Source organism: Corythoichthys intestinalis, chromosome 20 (assembly GCF_030265065.1).
Source record: "Corythoichthys intestinalis isolate RoL2023-P3 chromosome 20, ASM3026506v1, whole genome shotgun sequence".
NCBI classification, from domain to species: domain Eukaryota; kingdom Metazoa; phylum Chordata; class Actinopteri; order Syngnathiformes; family Syngnathidae; genus Corythoichthys; species Corythoichthys intestinalis.
The window spans coordinates 9,547,299-9,566,046 of record NC_080414.1 but is presented as its reverse complement, the minus strand read 5'-3'; the positions used below and the strand labels follow the sequence as shown (position 1 = coordinate 9,566,046).

The window sequence follows — 18,748 nt, the reverse complement described above, 5'->3', positions numbered from 1 at the left end:
GTAGCCGGAGCAATTAATTGTGCAGAAATAACCTGATTTTTACCTTTTAATTTTATGTGTTGTGGTAGTTGAACGGCTCTGTGTGAGCGGCTGTTAACTATCCTTGTCAATGGCTGTGAAAGAGTTAAAAAAATATATATATATGAAAAGATAGCCAGCTAGACTTTGTCCCACAAGGAAATTCATTTTCACAATCTGTCATCACCAACATTAATATTACAAACCCACATCACTTCATAATAGGCAACATTTAAAAATGACACCAAAAAGAATGGGGAAAGAAAAGAGTTAAGAATATTGAACGCTATGCAACAAGTAATTATTTACTGGATATGAAAAATCAAAGAAATTGGAATTCTATTGGATATTTAAAAGCATTTAAATAGGATTTTTATAGCTAATAAGTTCATTGTAATATTTTTGATTGTTTTTTGTTTGTTATAAATTTAGTTGTTGTATAAAGTTTAAGATTTATTTAATTACCGTAGTTTTCGGACTATAAGCCGCTACTTTTTTCCCCTCATTTTTAGTCCTGCATCTTGTAGTCCAGTACGGCTTATTTTTTTATTTATTTGGGTTGGCATGTAACACTTTATTTGGCAGCGGCGTCATAAGGCTGCCATAAAACTGTCATACTGTATTGGCCAGAATATAAGACGGTGTTTTTTTGTATTGAAATAAGACTGAAAAAGAGGGGGTCGTCTTATATTCGCGGTCTAGACATTATACCCATTCATGACGCTAGATGGCGCCAGATATCATTGAAGCGATGTTCTGTCATGACAGATCTCAGCTACTCTCGTTTAATCAGTTTGCATTATTTTATTGCAATGTTTTTCCTTATTCAGATTTGTTTCAAGACTACAGTTACAGTTAGACGTCACATTGATGGTTAATGCGGTTATTGTAATTTTGTTGTTTTATCACAATAGATTGGTTTATTTCCATTTCAAAAACCAGTAGCCATTCATTCACAAATGTGATTGCACTTTAGTTTACATATTTAAATGTTCAGATATTAAGATTTGAATGAGGCAAAATAGCATGCTTTTTTTCTCAAATATATTGTTATAATCATTTGTTTCGGATGTACTGTGATTATTTTCTGTATAAAAATTAATTTGGTGTTCAATAAGTCTTTTTTTCAAACGAGTCTTGAAAAAGAGGGGGTCGTCTTATAATCAGGGCCGCCTTATATTCGGGCCAATATGGTAATTATGACATGATTATTGGCTTTAATAAATGCTTATGATAGATGTCATGAAGTATCATTTGGCAGATTATGTCACCAACACTCTATGTCCAGCTCAGATCTTTTACATCTATTCAAAACTGAGATAATCTGACGGATCACACAAAATGACATCTGTCATAAGCATTATTTAATGCTCATGGTAGTGTCATGTCATAATTATGATGGTTTTATGACAGTTTTATGGCGCCACTGTCAAATAGTGTTACCAAATACCAGACCTAGCAATTAATGAAACAACTGGAAGAGTAACTGAAGAAATAATTAGCACAGAACATGGATTTTGATTGTTATTAACATCTGTAGTGTTGCAATGCATGGTAGGAGGCATGTTGGACGACAATGGTGTTGATAGCAGGTGGCAGCAGAGGTTGACTGTGTACTCAAAGGAAGCAGTGATGGCCAAATGAAGCTTCTTGAAGCAATGAAGCTTTGAGCCAGTTGACTGCAATTGGTGGTTCATTTGGTCTTATAACAGTCTTATGATTCCGCTGTCAAATAAATTGTTAATATCTTTTGGTATAAATATCCCATACTACAGTGAGGTCAGCTGCGGCTTATTGTCTCGTGGGCTTATCTCTGAACAAATGCCATTTTCGTGTTAAATTTAGTGGGTGGCGGCTTATAGACAGGTGCGCTTTATGGTCCGAAAATTACAGGAATTTTTTTTTTTTTTTAATTCTTGGTTGGATTATAACGGGGCGGCCGTGGCGCAGTTGGTAGCTTGAGTTGTCCTGGGACCGAAGAGTCAGCGGTTCGATTCCTGCTATGACTTCCCACTGTTGAAGTGCCCTTGGACAAGGCACTGAACGCCAACTTGCCCCCAATGGGTTGGCAGCACCTTGCATGGCAGCAGCCCCATTGGTGTGTGAATATGTGCGTGAAAGGGTAAATGTGTGCTAAGATAAAGCGCTATATAAGTACACTCCATTTACCATGATTATACATGAATGTTTTAACTAATTTTTTTTCATATTTTTTAAAGAATTTTTTATTTTGTGTGTCTAATTTTTCAATTTAAAAAAAAATTTGACTCTAATTCAGTAATTTTTTGCATTCAAGCTTAATGGACGTCTTTCGCCATATTGTCAGGGGCGGGCAAAACTACTGAATATTAGAAAATGTTAAGTCACTTTTTTTCTTGGTGGAAGAAAAGAGTATTCATTGATATGATAATTCAGTGTCTAAAATCATTGAAATACATATTCTGACTGCTTGTAAAATTCTCGGATTGAAGGGTTGTTCACCTGACTTACATTTTATAGCTAAAACACATGTTTTTATTTCAACACAGGCACCATAAAACCATAGATTTGTGTGATTGGGTGCACTTGGCTCACTTTCATGTCCGCAGTTACATATTTCATATGCCCCCTCCCAGTCAAAATTGATTGGCCATCTACCACTGTCAATGGCAGCCAAAGAGTTAACAAGGAAGTGACCCAAAAATGCCCCAAAGCCCACAGAAAGTAGTCTGGAAATTAGGTGTGGGAACCTCTTGGTACCTCATGATACGATACGAGTTGCGATACAAAACTCATGAGAACGATGATCTCCCGATATGGCGATACAATGATTATCGATACATTCAGGAAATCACTCTATGATATTCTGCAAAAAAAACTCATGCGCAGAAAACCAAGCTATTTTCACCTCCTGCTGTAAGTTTATCACTAGTAGACGTCCAATCCATTCGAGCTGGGAGGGTGACAGCGAATTAACGTCTCCCACTTCACATGAGCTCCTCCCTCTTCTATGGCCGTCAGTGGAAGCCAACGCAAGCAACGAGGTAATTTGGGGGCATTAGCTGTTGATTTTCAGTCTCTTCCTGTTGATTTTGGGGCATTTTATGGGTCACTTCCTGTTGATTTTGGGTCACAGAACAGGAAGTGACCTAAGAATGAATAGACAGTGACTCAAACTCAACAGGAAGTAACCTGTAATGCCCTAAAATGAATTGAAAGTGACCTGTAAATGCCCCGAAAATCGGAAAGAGTGGGCGCGAATGCTGTAGTTTCGAATGAACATTGTTAATTTCCAGTCTTCATGGATTGGGCGTCGAGCGGCGTCAATGTCAGCCATACAGGTAATTGACACTATTCTGGTGGAATATTTTGGTAGCAACTTGTTGGTTCTTTTTTTTTTTTTTTTTAAATTGATACATTTTTAAAACGAAAACTCAATTCTTGGAATGAGCGTATCGATAACCTTTTGGGATGCAAAGTACCAAGACATATCACCATATTGGTATTTTGTCACACCCCTACTGGAAATACCCAAGAAATCATGGGACGGGACAGGTAAGTATTTTAAAATTACATGGAAATGAGGCAAAATTAATCATTGCCGACGATAGACGTTCAATTCACTAACGTATACTTGAAGGACTGGCTGTGAATGATCATCTTCCAGTGCCACTGACGGCATTCGAGGTCCAATCCATTTTGACTGGAGAGGGCGCCCTTTCCCAGTCAAAATGGATTGGACGTCGACATAAGCGAATTTTAAGGGGGGGCCAGGCCACCCAAGGTGGCCGAAAAGTCTCATTGCATGAAATTGACATATTTTTATAATGGGTCAAAATGATTTTTCGGACAGATCATGTGACCAGCACCTTAGACGGTCATTTGCTTTGCATATAATTTTCAACAAAAAAAAAAAAAAATGGGGGAGGGCTATTTTATTTTTCAAATGATTTTTTTCTTTGATTTGGAAATATTTATTTTTTGATTGAAGCAACTTTTTTGGGATTGAATGATTTCGACACAAATGTCCTACCCAAAATATGGCCCAAACACAAAGAGGATTGCTTCAGTCAAGAAAACTTTTTCAATGAAAAATTAAGTGTTCAAATGCAAATTTTTCAATCTAAAATATTTTTTCGCTTTCAAAAACATTTTCTATGATTGAATTTTTTTCTTATTTTGATTGACTTTTATTTTTTGAAAAAAAAAAAATATATATATATATATATATTTTAAGCAACTTATTTAACTGAATAATATGAATTGAAAAGTTTATTGTCATCATCATCGGTATCATTGACAATTACAAAATGTGATATGAAAGAAAGAACCGAAGAAAGACGAAGGCAGACGGGAGAAACATTTGCTTATCAATACCCGTCCCCCTACAGCCAAGGACGCACAATCAAACATGGTAGAGTTGCATACATCACATTACATGAGCTTTTTGTTTTGTTTTTTTCTTTTTCACATGAATTACAGTATCTTCCCAAAAGTTATTAATTGCCATGGCACTTAAGCAATGTTGTCGATTAGTGTGAGTTCACTGATTAGGGTGATTGTCAAGTTTGTGTAGGGAGGGATTGCTGAGGGAGTCATGGAGGCCCACATCCGCTGCAATCCGCTCAGGTGGGTTAATAATAGACAAAAACGTCCTAGCCAAAATGTAACCCAAACACAAATCAAAATTACTTCGATCAAAAAAGTTGCCGCAATCAAAACAAAAAACAAACTACTCCAGTCAAAAAAAATTCAAAGAAAAATAGCTTTTTACATGCATTTTTTTGTTTCAAATTTATTTTTGCATTTAAACACATTTTTATCTTTGATTAAAGCAGTACTTCTCAAATAGTGGGGGTGACCTCTGGGAACATTTTTATGTATTTATTTATTTTTTTTACTTTTTTTATGTACTAGAATAAAGTGTACTTGCACATCCACTCAGAGGGTGGCAGTGGCGCTCTCATTTTCAGAGTGCGCACAGTATTTTTGAACAATTTTCTGGCCGGACTCACGCAGCGACCTACTGTCTTCTGCAGGTCTCACGTGTCCGTCCGTGAAGTGCCGTTTTCGGCTTTGGATCGTCACGACGACTGCCCTCACCTACGGTTCTCCCTCAGCCGCCGAGAATGCGCTTCTTTCGGGCCGTTTGCCTTTTGGATTTGACTTTTAATACAGCGGGAGATGAGGAAAGACCACTGTTTACTGTGTCTAAAAATAATTATAGCCGACAGCCGGAAGCCAAATCAATTAAGACGCCACTTAAAGACATTAGACCCCAATCTCATTGATAACCCGCTTGATTATTTTTCAGCGAAAACGTGCCGAATATTGCCATCGATCGTCCCGCTTTGTCAGTGTTATATCAGTAAACTAGTGGGCACTGTTAGCATGCTCAGTGCTAAATAACTCCACACCATTGCAAAGGAGGGGATACTGTGAGCAGCAAAAATAAGAACTCCTTCTGTCCAAAGACACTATTTTTTTCATCTAATCAGTTTTGTTTTTCGGTCAATTTTTTTGGCATATTGTCCTCATGAGTTAATGTCTCTAATCAATTGAATTTGTTATTATTTACTGATTTTTCACATTTTATTTTTCAGTATCAAATGGTCAAAAATGTACCTTGAGTGTATTTTTACAGTTTGGATGTGACTTTTTTTTTTTTTTTAATTCAGGCAAATTGATGCGCGTTAAGCCGTTAAGTCTTTTCTGTTACAAACAAAACAATGTTAATGTAGAGCTGCACGACCCACTCACGCATTGTCGCGTTTAATCTATAAGGCGCCGTTTTAACTATATATAGAGCTAAAAGGCAGTGTAAAATGAGTAGAGTGAATTTAGGCAGTCTTTGGAGCCTTTATCTCATTGGCTAAAGCCTTAAAATCCCCCTCTCAACAATTAAAAATATCATGGGAAGCAATGTGGGGAAGAAAGGTAGTAGTTGATCTTTTTCTTAACACCATATGTTATTTCTCAACGCAGAGAAGATATATCAATTGGTGTCACTACGCACAGTCATGGTTGCACTTCCCATCATGCATTTGGGCAGAACAGTTAAATGGCTACAGTATCATTTACTGAAAGCTCAACAAATACCCTAGATGGCAATACTTAGTCACAATATACAAAGTCACATTTATCCTTTAAGAATTACAAGTATATCTATCCGTAGATCCCTCTCACAGAAAGAATGTTAATAATGTAAATGCCATCTTGAGGATTTATTGTCATAACAAATACAGTACTTATGTACTGTATGTTGAATGTATATATTCGTCCGAGTTTTATTCATTTTTTTCTTAATGCATTGCCAAAATGTATATGATCGGGAAAAATTATCGGGAATGATTGGAATTGAATCGGGAGCAACAAAAAAAAAGCAATTGGATCGGGAAATATCTGGATCGGCAGATACTCAAACTAAAACGATCGGGATCGGATCGGGAGCAAAAAAACATGATCGGAACAACCCTAATAAATATTCTTGTAAGTTAATTTTATTGCTGAGACTGCGATTTGGGGTCATCAACATGTTGTGCCCACCTGCCCCGAAAGTCCAACTATGGACTATGGACGTCGAGCACAGTCTATAGCAGTCAGTGAGTTAAGTTATTTGGGCAAAAATAACGTAGTCCGGCCCAAATGCGATCCAGGCACGCGATCCAAAATGAGTACAATGAAACAATGTCGTACCCTTTGGCCCCCTGATGCCTGCGACACATGTCGCGCATTTTCACACCCATGCACACGTTTAGTATATCAAATTTCCCAGTGATGCCAGACACACCCGCAACATGGATCAAATACCACATAAAGGCACGGCACACGCGTGTTCAAACGCAGGCGCGCCGTTGGCCTTCTGCTGTGTTCGGGGCGGGCGGGTGGCCGCCGCTCTCGTCAGCTGTTGAGCACAGACGCTCCGAGACCGACGAGTCGCCGTCCGCCCACACGCCGGGCACGCACACACAAATAAACAAGCGCCATATGCACATGAGCAAGCGGTAACCTCGTGGAAAAAATGACGGTCACGATTCCTGCTTACCAATCGGCGGATGAGACATCCTTGACCCCATTTTTATACAACTGAACAGGAATACTCTGCCTCATTGGGCAAATGATTACAAAACGTGTGCATTAACTCATTCACTTGACAGGAATAGATGTCAAAAACATGAAAAACATGGGTTGCTTTGAATGATCATGTTTTGGCTCAACAATGGTAGGGACACAATTACAGCATAACCTGCATGTACACTTTTTGCTGGGGACGGGAAATTAATAAAACCAAACAGATTGGATACATTTCTCAAAAATAGCTGGTTATTACATAAAAATGATAAAAGTTTAAATTATTTTCATAGGGAGAGAGTCATTTTTAAAAAGAGTTCATTCATTTCAAGGAAATTTACAGTGGTTGTGTTTTTGTGTTTTCTTTGGGGGGGAGGGGTTAAAAATGTGCATAGGCTGCAAATATACTTTTTTAAAAAGGATGCAGAAAATAAATACATTTTAATTAATAAATAAATGCACAAAATGCACAGTTGAATTAAATTTGACAGTAGAAAACATACAGGAAAACACCTCTAAACAGCTTTCTACTCGAGTTTCACAAGTTAGCAAGTTCACACAGTTTAATGTTATGGTAACTCTGATGCAGGTCGGACTTTCAGAAGCAAAATTAGTGGCATGTTCCCCACCTCCACAACATTGACATAGTTTTACATTACTTACAGTGACTGCTGCTGCTGGCCGAAAAAAAAAAAAAACTTCTAATATCCCTCCGCTTCAAAGGAGGAGGCGGCATATTGACATGTATTTCTGTCAGGAATGTTTGAAAGTGGGGGTTCTAGTCATCAGCCAATCAAATGTGTGTTTGAGGGGAACAAAATGGACCGGCACATTCAGCAAGTGAAAAGGGGTGAACATAAGTCTGAACATAATAAAAGTAATTCCCCTAATAATGGTAGAGTCAATTCTATCCTAACAACACAAGGGAAGACAATCTAAATTACCTTTATAGTTGAACTCAATGTAAAATTCAAATAAGGTCGCTTAAAAGTTGGTTGGGACAATTTAAGCATCCTGAAAAGTTGTTAGTGTTATGTCCCTACCTTCCCTATGCAAACCTACGCCCTTGTGTTTCGGACATTGACGGGGATAGACGTCCAATCCAATTTGACTGGGGTGGAAACAATCCTGATTCCAAAGATGGAAAAGGGAAAACGAGGTTGGATGAGCGATAACGGGTGGTAAATAATTTTAAAAAATTAATCACATTAAAATATTTGACGCAAGTCACGCATGCACGGAGTGACCCGTTCATACGTTGCCTCAAACAGTTTATAATGACGCCGAAGCAGAGAAGTGCGAGTAGACACAGGCGTTCATTGGACCGCACCTGTTATTGGCTTAAGCTTTGGCAACTCTTTCACAACAATTATAAGTATTGTGGCGAATGACGTGGAGAAGAATGACAGGAGGCAATCTTTTTCTTAACAAGCTTAATTGAACACAATGCAGAACATATGTGTATACCATTTGCGGCCAACACTGGCAGTCATGGTTGCCCAACTTCCCATCATGCATTTGGGCGGAACAATTTCATCCTTACAGTATCATTTAGTGAAAGCACAACAAAAATATTCCTATCTCTCATAGGAGACGATCTTTTTCTTAAGACGCTTAATTGAACACAACGCAGAACATACTGTATACCATTTGCAGCCACCACTGACAGTCATGGTTGCCAAACTTCCCATCATGCATTTGGGCAGAACAGTTAAGTCGCTACAGTATCATTTAGTGAAAGCACAACAAAAATAATAGTCCTATCTATCAAAAAAATAATGTTCACAAAAAGAAAAGCGCTCAATGCAAAGAGAACCGGCATTCCCAATCAAAATAGCTATGCAAAATACACATAAAACTTATTCAGACTTTGCCTTGGCTAGATCTCTAATTAATTTAAAACTCCGCATTGACACCTTGTGGTGTATTTCAATCACTACCTTACGTAGTTGAAGACACTGTGGAAGAAAGAAGTAGAAGAGCTCGGCGACAACAACAACAATGGCGAGCTATTTTTTTTTTTTTTGATTGAAAGTTTTTATAAATTTTATTAAAACAAAAACATTAAGAGGGGTTTTAATTAGGGCTGTCAAAATTATCGCGTTAACGGGCGGTCATTATTTTTTTGATTAATCACGTTAAAATATTTGACGCAATTAACGCACATGCCCCCGCTCAAACAGATTAAAATGACAGCAGTGTCATGTCCACTTGTTACTTGTGTTTTATTGTGTTTTGTCGCCCTCTGCTGGCGCTTGGGTGCGACTGATTTAATGAGTTTGAGCATCATGAGCATTGTGTAATTATTGACATCAGCAATGGCGAACTACTAGTTTATTTTTTGATTGAAAATTTTACAAGTTTTGTTAAAACGAAAACATTAAGAGGGGTTTTAATATAAAATTTCTATAACTTGTACTAACATTTATATTTTAAGAACTACAAGTCTTTCTATCCATCGATCGCTTTAACAGAATGTTAATAATGTTTATGCCATCGTGTTGATTTATTGTTATAATAAATACAGTACTTGTGTACAGTATGTTGAATGTATATATCCGTCTTGTCTTATCTTTCCATTCCAACAATAATTTACAGAAAAATATGGGATATTTTATAGATGGTTTGAATTGTGATTAATTACGATTAATTAATTTTTAAGCTGTGATTAACTCGATTAAAAATTTTAATCGTTTGACAGCCCTAGTAAAAAAGTAACGAAGTAATGTGGTGGATGTTTTTTGCGGGATGTACCTGAACGCACCATGTGGCTGACGTGAAAGAGTGAGAGAGGACTTTTTACTTTCACTTTTCATGTTCAGCTGCGGCAGACAGTAGGCATGTTGTGTTGCACAAGTTCTGAAATAAATGATGAAAAACCTGACAAAGCTGGCGAATTTTTGGCGATGTTACCACAATAATCATTGTCACCTTAACTTATAAAGATTGGCGAACGGAGGCCGGAGGAGGACTGTTGAGATCGTAGACATTCCATGGCCGTATTGTCGAACCAGTTTACGGATGCGCACACTGGGTGTGCGCTCATATTTTTCTAGCATTTCCATCGTCATTTCAATGGTAAGCGTCACCTTTTCCTTTGTTCACCACATGCACTAACATTCTCGGAACACATGTTGATTTCTCTCACAAGAAAATGCGCTGTGCGTCCGTCTTGGGGGAAAACAAAGAAACTGCGGCGCCGTCAGAAATCGTCATATTTCGAGCATGTCGTCGGATGTAGAAACAAATGGCGGGTCAAATTTTACGTCGGATGTCGAAAAGATCGTGTGTCGAGGTACCACTGTATTTTTTAAAAAATCTATGTTTTTTTTATATATAGCTTTTTTTGTAGCTAAAACTAATTGAAAATACAACAACACATAGTACTCAGAAATAAATAATTCATAACTATTCAATTAAATCCAACTCAATTTACATTAAATGAAACCAAAAAATCAGAATGACGCTAGCAGATATTTCAAAATCCAATTCGGTACTTTAGTTTTGCTTTTCATATCCGGTATTGAATTGTTTTTTCAAGTACAGAATATTTTTTAACTCAAATTCTGCAATTGACAGCGATTGACGTCCAACCCATTTCGAATGGAAAAACAAGACTGACCTGAAAAATTAAACTTCCTATTTGGCTTCTTTTGTCAAATTTACTATTAGAGGGGAAAAAAGTGTGCTGTCATCTAGTGGTCGATTCCACCTGAAATACCTGAAATAATGAGGAAAAACACACCGAAAAAATTGCCAATCACAGCCATCAATGCATGTTCTTAATGTCAATTATACCAACTGCCACAACACAGACCCTCAAAACTAAACATTCATTCAAATTGTAAGGACTGGCTGAAAATACTCATCCTTCAGTGCCATTGACGGTGCTAGACGTGCAATCTATTTTAAGGGCGAATGAACGTTCCCAGTCGATGACAGCTAGTGACTTCAAAGTAAAATGAACATATTTGAGTCCAAAAACTACTCAAAACATGACTTCAAAATACCAAATAGTGTCCAAATCTTGTTATCGAAAGCATTTATTTGCATAAAATCCAAATATGAGTGTTCTAATGACATGTCATTATTCATCACCTTTCATCCAGTCCACCACCTGACTCGCCGTCCACTTGCTGACCGGCTCCATCACCAGCGCCATGGGGGGTAAACTTTCCGCCTCCGGGTAACTCCTCGGATTCCGCTAGCGTAACGCGGCGTTGGGCTGCGGCCGTCCGTGGCTGCTCCGGAACATTCCCGAGCTGGCTCGTCCGCCTCCTGGCAACCGGAGACGGCGAGATGCGGCTCGTGAGCGGAGGCGCGGCGCTCTCCCCGCTCTCTCTCTCTCCTCTGATGACGTCGCGCACGCGCCTCGTGGGCGGATCCACGCGCACGTACGTCGCAGATAGGATGGAGCGTGGAGGGAAGATGTCATCCTCCAGAGGCTCTCAATCAAAGTGCGTGCATATGTGTGAAGGAGAGAGAGAAGCAGGGAAACACCACTTTTTTCCCCTCAGCTGACCTCCTCCTCTTTTTTTTCCCCTCCCTCCAGACTGCAGTGGCTCGCTCCCCCTCCCGGACTCTTCACGGGGGACCTCCAAGGTATTTTGAACTTCATTTCCCGCCATTGACGGCGGTAGACGTCCGATCTGTTTGGACTCAGAAGGGACGGCAGCGTTAATCGGCTGCGCAAAACGTAAGTAAAAAGGCAGGAAAAACAAATAAAAAATGTAATCAATCAATAAAAACTGAAAATTATTGATTAAAACTCAAACATTCCAATCAATAAATCCTGAAATAAATGGAAGTTAACATCAATAAATGTTTGAATACAAATTCAAATAAATGTTGAAATATATTAATGTTTAATTTTTTTGTAAGCATAATTTTATTCTTATTTATTTTAAATGTATCTGTTTGATCATTTTTTATTGTTTAACATATTTAAAAAAGGCTTATTTAAAAAATATCAATTAAAAAAGGTTGAAATAAATATAAAAGTAAAGGTAAATCAAGGTAAGTCAAGTAAATCAACATTCATATCAATAAATTTTTGAATATTAATTAAAATATTAAATAACTGTTAAAATCAAAGAATTTTTTTTTTTTTCTTTTAATTAATTATTATTAAATATTTGACGAAATGTTGTCGTATTTTATTATTTTTATGTCATTATACATCCATTATTATAATTTTTTGTTTGGTATTTACCGTAATTTTCGTACTATAAGCCCATACTTTTTTTTTTTTTTTTTTTACTCATTTTGAATCCTGCGGCTTATAGTCAAGTGCGGCTTATATCCCGATTATCCGATCACGTCATTTTCAAAGTATCGGGATCGGCCAAAAAAAATCGGCCATGCCTTTTTTTAATATATATATATATATATATATATATATAATTTTTTTTTTTAATTAAATCGTTTTCTAATTGTATTTAACGTTACAGACATAATATGTTACACTCATCCAGAGTCTTTAGTTTAGGCTTAAGGTAGGGTTATCAAATTTATCCCAATAACGGCGGTAATTAATTTTTTAAAAAATGTATCACGTTGAAATGTTTAACGCAATTAATGCATGCGTTCCACGAGCCACTCACGCATTGTCGAGCTCAATCTGTAATGGCGCCGTTTCACCTATGTGGAGAGATAAAAGGCAGCGTTAAATGAGTAGAGTGAATTTTGGCAGCCTTTGGAGCCTTTTTTTAATTGGCTAAAGCCTTACAATCCCTCTCCCTACGATTAGAAATATAATGGGAAGCAATGTGGGGAAGCAAGGAAGCAATTGATCTTTTTCTTAACACCTTACGTTATTTCCCAACGCAGAGAAGATATATCAATTGGCAGCACTGCGCACAGTCATGGTTCCACTTCCCATCATGCATTTGGGCATGGCTACAGTATCATTTACTGAAAGCTCAACAAATACACTAGATGGCAATATTTAGTCACAATATACAAGTCACAAGTCTTCCTATCCGTGGATCCCTCTCACAGAAAGAATGTTAATAATTTAAATGCCATCTTGAGGATTTATTGTCATAATAAACAAATACAGTACTTATGTACTGTACGTTGAATGTATATATTCGTCCGAGTTTTATTCATTTTTTTTCTTAATGCATTGCCAAAATGTATATGATCGGGAATGATTGGAATTGAATCGGGAGCAAAAAAAAGCAATCGGATCGGGAAATACCGGGATCGGCAGATACTCAAACTAAAACGATCGGGATCGGATCGGGAGCAAAAAAACCTGATCGGAACAACCCTACTTAATAGGTAACACTTTATTTGACAGCGGCGTCATAAGACTGCCATAAGACCATCATAATTATGACATGACACTATCATGGGCATTTATATTCATCTGGGATCTTTTACATCCATTCAAAAGGGAGATCATTTGCCGGACGACACAAAATGATACATGTTACAATGATAAATGCTCATGGAAGTGTCAGGTCATAATTACGATGGTCTTATGACAGTCTTATGGCACCACTGTCAAATAAAGTGTTACCAAAAACCATAACTAGCAATGAATGAAACAACCGGAACAGTAACTGAAGAAATAATTAGCAAAGAACATGTATTTTGATTATTATTAACATCTGTAGTGCTGCATTGCATGCTAAGAGGCATGTTGGACAATAACAGTGTTTAACGCAGGTGGCAGCGGTGGTTGACTGTCTCTCTCAAGGGAGCAGTGATGCTCACAATGAGCTTCACGGTTGTTCATTTGGTCTTGTGATGCCGCTGTCAAATAAAGTGTTACCAGTTAATATCTTTTGCTGTAAAAATCACATAATTTAGTGATGGCTACGGCTTGTAGTCCAGCGCGGCTTGTCTATGAACAAATGCCGTTTTTGTGTCAAATTTGGTGGGTGGCGGCTTATAGTCAGGTGCGCCTTATAGTCCGGAAATTAAGTTATTCATGACAGTAGGTATTACTTACATGCTGTTACCACTGTCCCTGTGGGCTAGCTTAAAAAAATACATTAATATATTTTTTTTTCAGATGCATCCATGTGTTACGACAGCAACACTTAACTGTGGAATTTTTGGCTTGGTGCACCTCACAAGGAACATGCAGCAGCAAGCACCAGCCGTGATGAGAACACCACAGCTGCAAAACAGGGAGGTAGGATTGCAATGTTAAGTGAGTGAATATTAGAATTAATATCATCAACTACGTGGCATCTTTAAAGTGCCATAAAATTGACTTGAATTGATCAGAATGTAGATAAAAAGAAAAAAGGGTGGGATCTGTTACGTTTCGGCCTTGGAAAATATATGTCTGTAAGTACAGTGGTATGAATAAGTATCTGAACCTTTTGGAATTTGTCACAATTCTGCATAAAATCACCATCAAATGTGATCTGATCTTTGTTAAAATCACACAGATGAAAAAACAGTGTCTGCTTTAACTAAAACCATTATAAGTTTTCATATTTTAATGAGGATAGTGTGCAAACAATGATTGAAGGGGGAAAAAAATAAGTGAACCATCACATTTAATATTTTGTGCCCCCCCCCCCCCCCCCCAATTTGGCAGCAATAACTTGAACTTGACTTTTCCTGTGGCTGCAGATCAGTCTGGCACATCGATCAGGACTAATCTTGGCCCATTCTTCTCTACAAAACTGCTGTAGTTCAGTCAGATTCCTGGGATGTCTGGCATGAATCGCTGTCTTTACGTCATGCCACAGCATCTCAATAGAGTTCAAGTCTGGACTTTGACTTGGCCACTCCAGAATGTGTATTTTGTCCAGCTGAAACCATTCTAAAGTTGATTTACTTCTGTGTTTTGGATGATTGTCAGGACTCTTTATTGGCAGATTTTCAAAATCACGTGACTCGGGTGCAAAGATATGCGACAGGGACATCCCTATTTTAAATTATATAAAGTGGGCCGGTCTGAGGCATGAAATTCCTGAGCTGAAAGAGTCCCACTCCGGCCCTGAATACAGTGTTCCTAAAAGTAAAGTTAAAGAATTTAAAATGATTAAAAACAGAAATACACCCATTACAGCACCAATTAACATATTTTCATCGAACTCATTGCATGCCATTGACGTCCGATTGATGTGCAGTTAATTTAATCCAAGGAGAACTGGCCCTGAATGTTTATCTTTCAGTGCCATTGACGGTGCTTGATGGATTGGACATCTCCTGCCATCAATGGCAGCCAATGACTTTATGATTATTCATCTCTTTAGTCATACCATTGATTAACCAATTAGTTATGTAATTGTTTATTTACTTAAATTCAGCACTCCATTTATAGATGTGTCAAAGCAGTTTTCCTCATTTGAATATTACGGTATCGCTCTTAGTTTTTGCTCCACATCCTGTCTATTATTGCACTTCCCTTTTTTCGCCTTTGAACACGCCTCATAAAAAAGTCAACACTTTGATGCTGGCTGATAGGACAGGATTTGCAGATATGCAAATGGTCGTCAAAGAAGTAAGGAAGTAAAGTTAATTATTGATTTTCGAACAACCCTCCCACGCTTGTGGCTACATTTTCAGATTGGTTATGAGTCATACACATACACACTTCCTGTTTTAATCCTTGAAGAACTTCTTTTTTTTTAAATTTTGGATGAAGCAACACTGGACATCAAGAACATTTTTTTTTTAATTCTCAAAAATAATCACATGACTTTCCGTAATGACAGAAAATAAACAAATATAAATGTATAAATTAAGAGAAATATATAAAATTATGAATATATAATGGTATCCATAATAATTAAAACAAAACTAAAATATAGAAAAATGAGTGTTGAAGAATTGTAATGTAGCCATAGATCTTGACAGTACATACAGTACACTTTACATAAAGTTTTAGACTGAGGTTTCAAATGAAAAGTGAGAGTAGACTTCAGAATTCTTTCTTATTGAGGCACGTGGTTCGACTAGAAGTGACAAAACCACGCAGCCACCTATTGTCACTTCCTCACTCTCGCAACTGAAAGCAAGAATCTCAAACTAACAGACAAAACCTTTCCAAAAGGTCCTCACTAGATACTGAACCGGAACAGTTCTGGAAGAAAATGAAGTTATTAAGGCTCATCAGTTTCTTGGTAAGTCTCAAAACCCTTTCCAATCCCTGAAAGGATAATGTGTACTTTTGGAGCATAGGTGAAACAGGCTTCTCCCATAATGGATATGGGCAGAAATGGACTATTTTCACGGATCAGTTTTTGCTTTGTTTTCACTTTTATGATCAACACTTGTGCTGGATTCGTGCTGAAGGACTGTCGAATATCCCGCGGCGCCGCCATTTGTTCGGCCAGCAAACTTACAGCCGTACCTCGGGACATCCCGGCAACGGTTAAAAGCTTTGACTTGGCTGTGAACAAAATATCCAAGATCCGAGCAGATGATTTCACTAATTACACGTTGCTGTTGCAGTTAGACATGAAACGAAACATTATTTCACAGATAGGAAAAGGTGCATTTGCCAACCTGCGTTCTCTCCAAAAGTTAAACCTGAATAATAACAGACTGCCGCATCTTGAAGAAGATGTTTTTCACGGTTTGAGCAACCTGACCGAGCTAAGAATAACGAGCAATTACATCAAAACTGTGGATTCTAACGCCTTTAAGCCTCTGAGAAATTTAAACATCTTGGACTTGTCCTTCAACAGACTGCAACACTTGAGGACTGTTCACTATGTAATACAGCATCTACCAAATCTGCAGTTTCTGTTTGTCAAAAAAATAGGTTTAACCATTTTCCGGTCCTGGGAACTGACCAACAGCACCTTAAGCCTAGCGTACCTAGATCTGTCCCAGAATGATATCGATGTCTTCAGCATCAGCGCAAATATTTTTCAAAATCTCACTTGGCTGAACATCGGCGGAGCTCCGAGAAAGCACAAGATGTTATGGAAGGTGAGCGAAGAGAAGGCTCTCAGGCGGGTGACCACGCTCGATATCGGCGGTCATCATTTGGCACAGAAAGACGCCACGGTGCTTTTCCAGAGCTTCAACTTCTCGCTGAGCACTTTAAGAATGAATGCGATGAGAGGCAACCTCAGAGAACTGATCAACATGTCCTGTACAATCCCGACCCTGACTCTTTTGCAACTCAGACGCAATTCGCTCCGGCTGGTGAATTCCAGCCTGTTTCAGCCCTGCACGACAGTCACTGAGTTGGATTTGGGTGACAATCTCATTTTTAACATCTCCAACGACTCCTTCGTAGTCTTTCTTGGTCTGAAGAGCTTGACTCTGAGCCAAAACAGGCTCTCCTTTGTCCCTCCTGCTGTTAGGAATCTGACGAGACTTCAGGAGCTGGACCTGAGCTCCAACAACATCAGCTCGCTCGGTTGTCAAGACTTTGCGGAACTTGGCAAACTCCAAGTGCTCGGCCTTTATCAAAACAAGATCAGGACGATAAAGCAGTGCGTCTTTAAGGATCTGACTAACCTTCGGGTCCTCAAACTGCAGGCCAACCAAATCACAAAACTGAACAGCGCTTTTAAAAGATACCTGTCAAATCTTAGACAGCTGAAATTGGATAAGAATAGACTCACTACTATTGAACAGGGAGAGTTTGAAGGCTTGCGGTCTCTCCAGAACCTATCAATGATGAATAATCAAATCAGCCAGCTTAAAATCGGTTGTTTTTTGGGCCTGACAAATCTGACCGACATACTGCTGCAATCCAACGAGATCCAGGCCACTGACATAACCGCAGCTGTATTCAGCGATCTGGTTAATTTAAGAAGGTTGTTTTTATTGGACAATCGCATCAAGTTCAAGAACCATTCAGTATTGCCGTCGGCACCGTTCTCCCGGCTTTCTAGGCTTGAGGCCTTGGTTATGGCAGGGCAACACAGCAGAGGCAGATGTCAATTCCCTGTCAACTTTCTGCAAGGTTTGACTAACCTCCTCATTTTTGATGCCAGGAATACCCAGCTCTTCCCCTTGCACCAAGACACATTCACATACACACCTCGCCTTCAGACGCTCGACATCAGCTCAAATGAGCTCACAGATATCTCTCCCAGGTTGTTTGATCCCATCCAGAACCTCCGAAGCCTTTACATTTCAAGAACCAGTCTTCAATCGCTTGATTTCCTAAAGGACACCAACCTTACCAACCTGGAATTCTTACAAGCTCGACGGAACCAGTATTCAGTCATCACAAAGGAACAAATGAGCTCACTTCCTGGTCTGGTGTATTTAGATCTTCAAGGGAACAGTTTCCTATGTGACTGCGACAACACCTGGTTTCTCCAGTGGATGAACAAAACTGAAACCCAGGTTTTTGACGCCTATAACTTCGTATGCAACTACCCTCTACACCTCAAGGGTATGAAGCTTCTGGACCTCGATGTTGGATCCTGTTCAATAGACATAGAGTTTATACTCTACACCTCTACCTCGTGCGCCATCCTTCTGTTTCAGTTGGTGGCTTTCACCTACCATTTCTTGCGATGGCATCTGGCCTATGCCTACCACCTCTTCTTGGCTTTCCTAAATGAGAGGAAATATCAGGACAAGCAGCCCGAGTGTCTCTATGACGCCTTCGTCTCTTACAACGCCCACGACGAGGGCTGGGTCTTCAGGGAGTTGGTGCCCAAACTTGAGGAGCAGCAGGGCTGGAAGTTGTGCCTGCACCACCGAGACTTCGAGCCAGGTAGGACCATGATTTAGT

General features: G+C 38.8%; 2 protein-coding genes across 7 annotated transcripts in view; one reads left to right on the top strand and one right to left on the bottom strand.

Moving 5' to 3' along the window:
• Positions 1 to 11,556, bottom strand: part of cnksr2a (connector enhancer of kinase suppressor of Ras 2a) — a 60,984-nt gene extending 49,428 nt beyond the window's left edge. Inside the window, exon 1 of one of the 2 annotated variants that reach the window (XM_057823990.1) lies at positions 11,167 to 11,556. In XM_057823990.1, the coding sequence (XP_057679973.1) occupies positions 11,167 to 11,230 (64 nt within the window). In that variant the 5' untranslated portion in view covers positions 11,231 to 11,556. The remainder of the gene's footprint in view (positions 1 to 11,166) is intronic. The other variant, XM_057823992.1, reaches the window with a different exon arrangement.
• tlr22 (toll-like receptor 22) overlaps positions 1 to 18,748 on the top strand; it is a 53,912-nt gene that overhangs the window by 30,065 nt on the left and 5,099 nt on the right. For 2 of the 5 annotated variants that reach the window (XM_057823995.1, XM_057823994.1), the window contains exons 3-7: positions 11,178 to 11,525; positions 11,621 to 11,764; positions 14,093 to 14,215; positions 16,094 to 16,163; positions 16,336 to 18,730. In XM_057823995.1, the coding sequence (XP_057679978.1) occupies positions 16,134 to 16,163; positions 16,336 to 18,730 (2,425 nt within the window). In that variant the 5' untranslated portion in view covers positions 11,178 to 11,525; positions 11,621 to 11,764; positions 14,093 to 14,215; positions 16,094 to 16,133. Of the gene's footprint in view, positions 1 to 1,728; positions 3,042 to 9,728; positions 10,364 to 11,177; positions 11,526 to 11,620; positions 11,765 to 14,092; positions 14,216 to 14,633; positions 18,731 to 18,748 lie in introns of those variants that run through there. The other 3 variants (XM_057823996.1, XM_057823997.1, XM_057823993.1) reach the window with 3 other exon arrangements.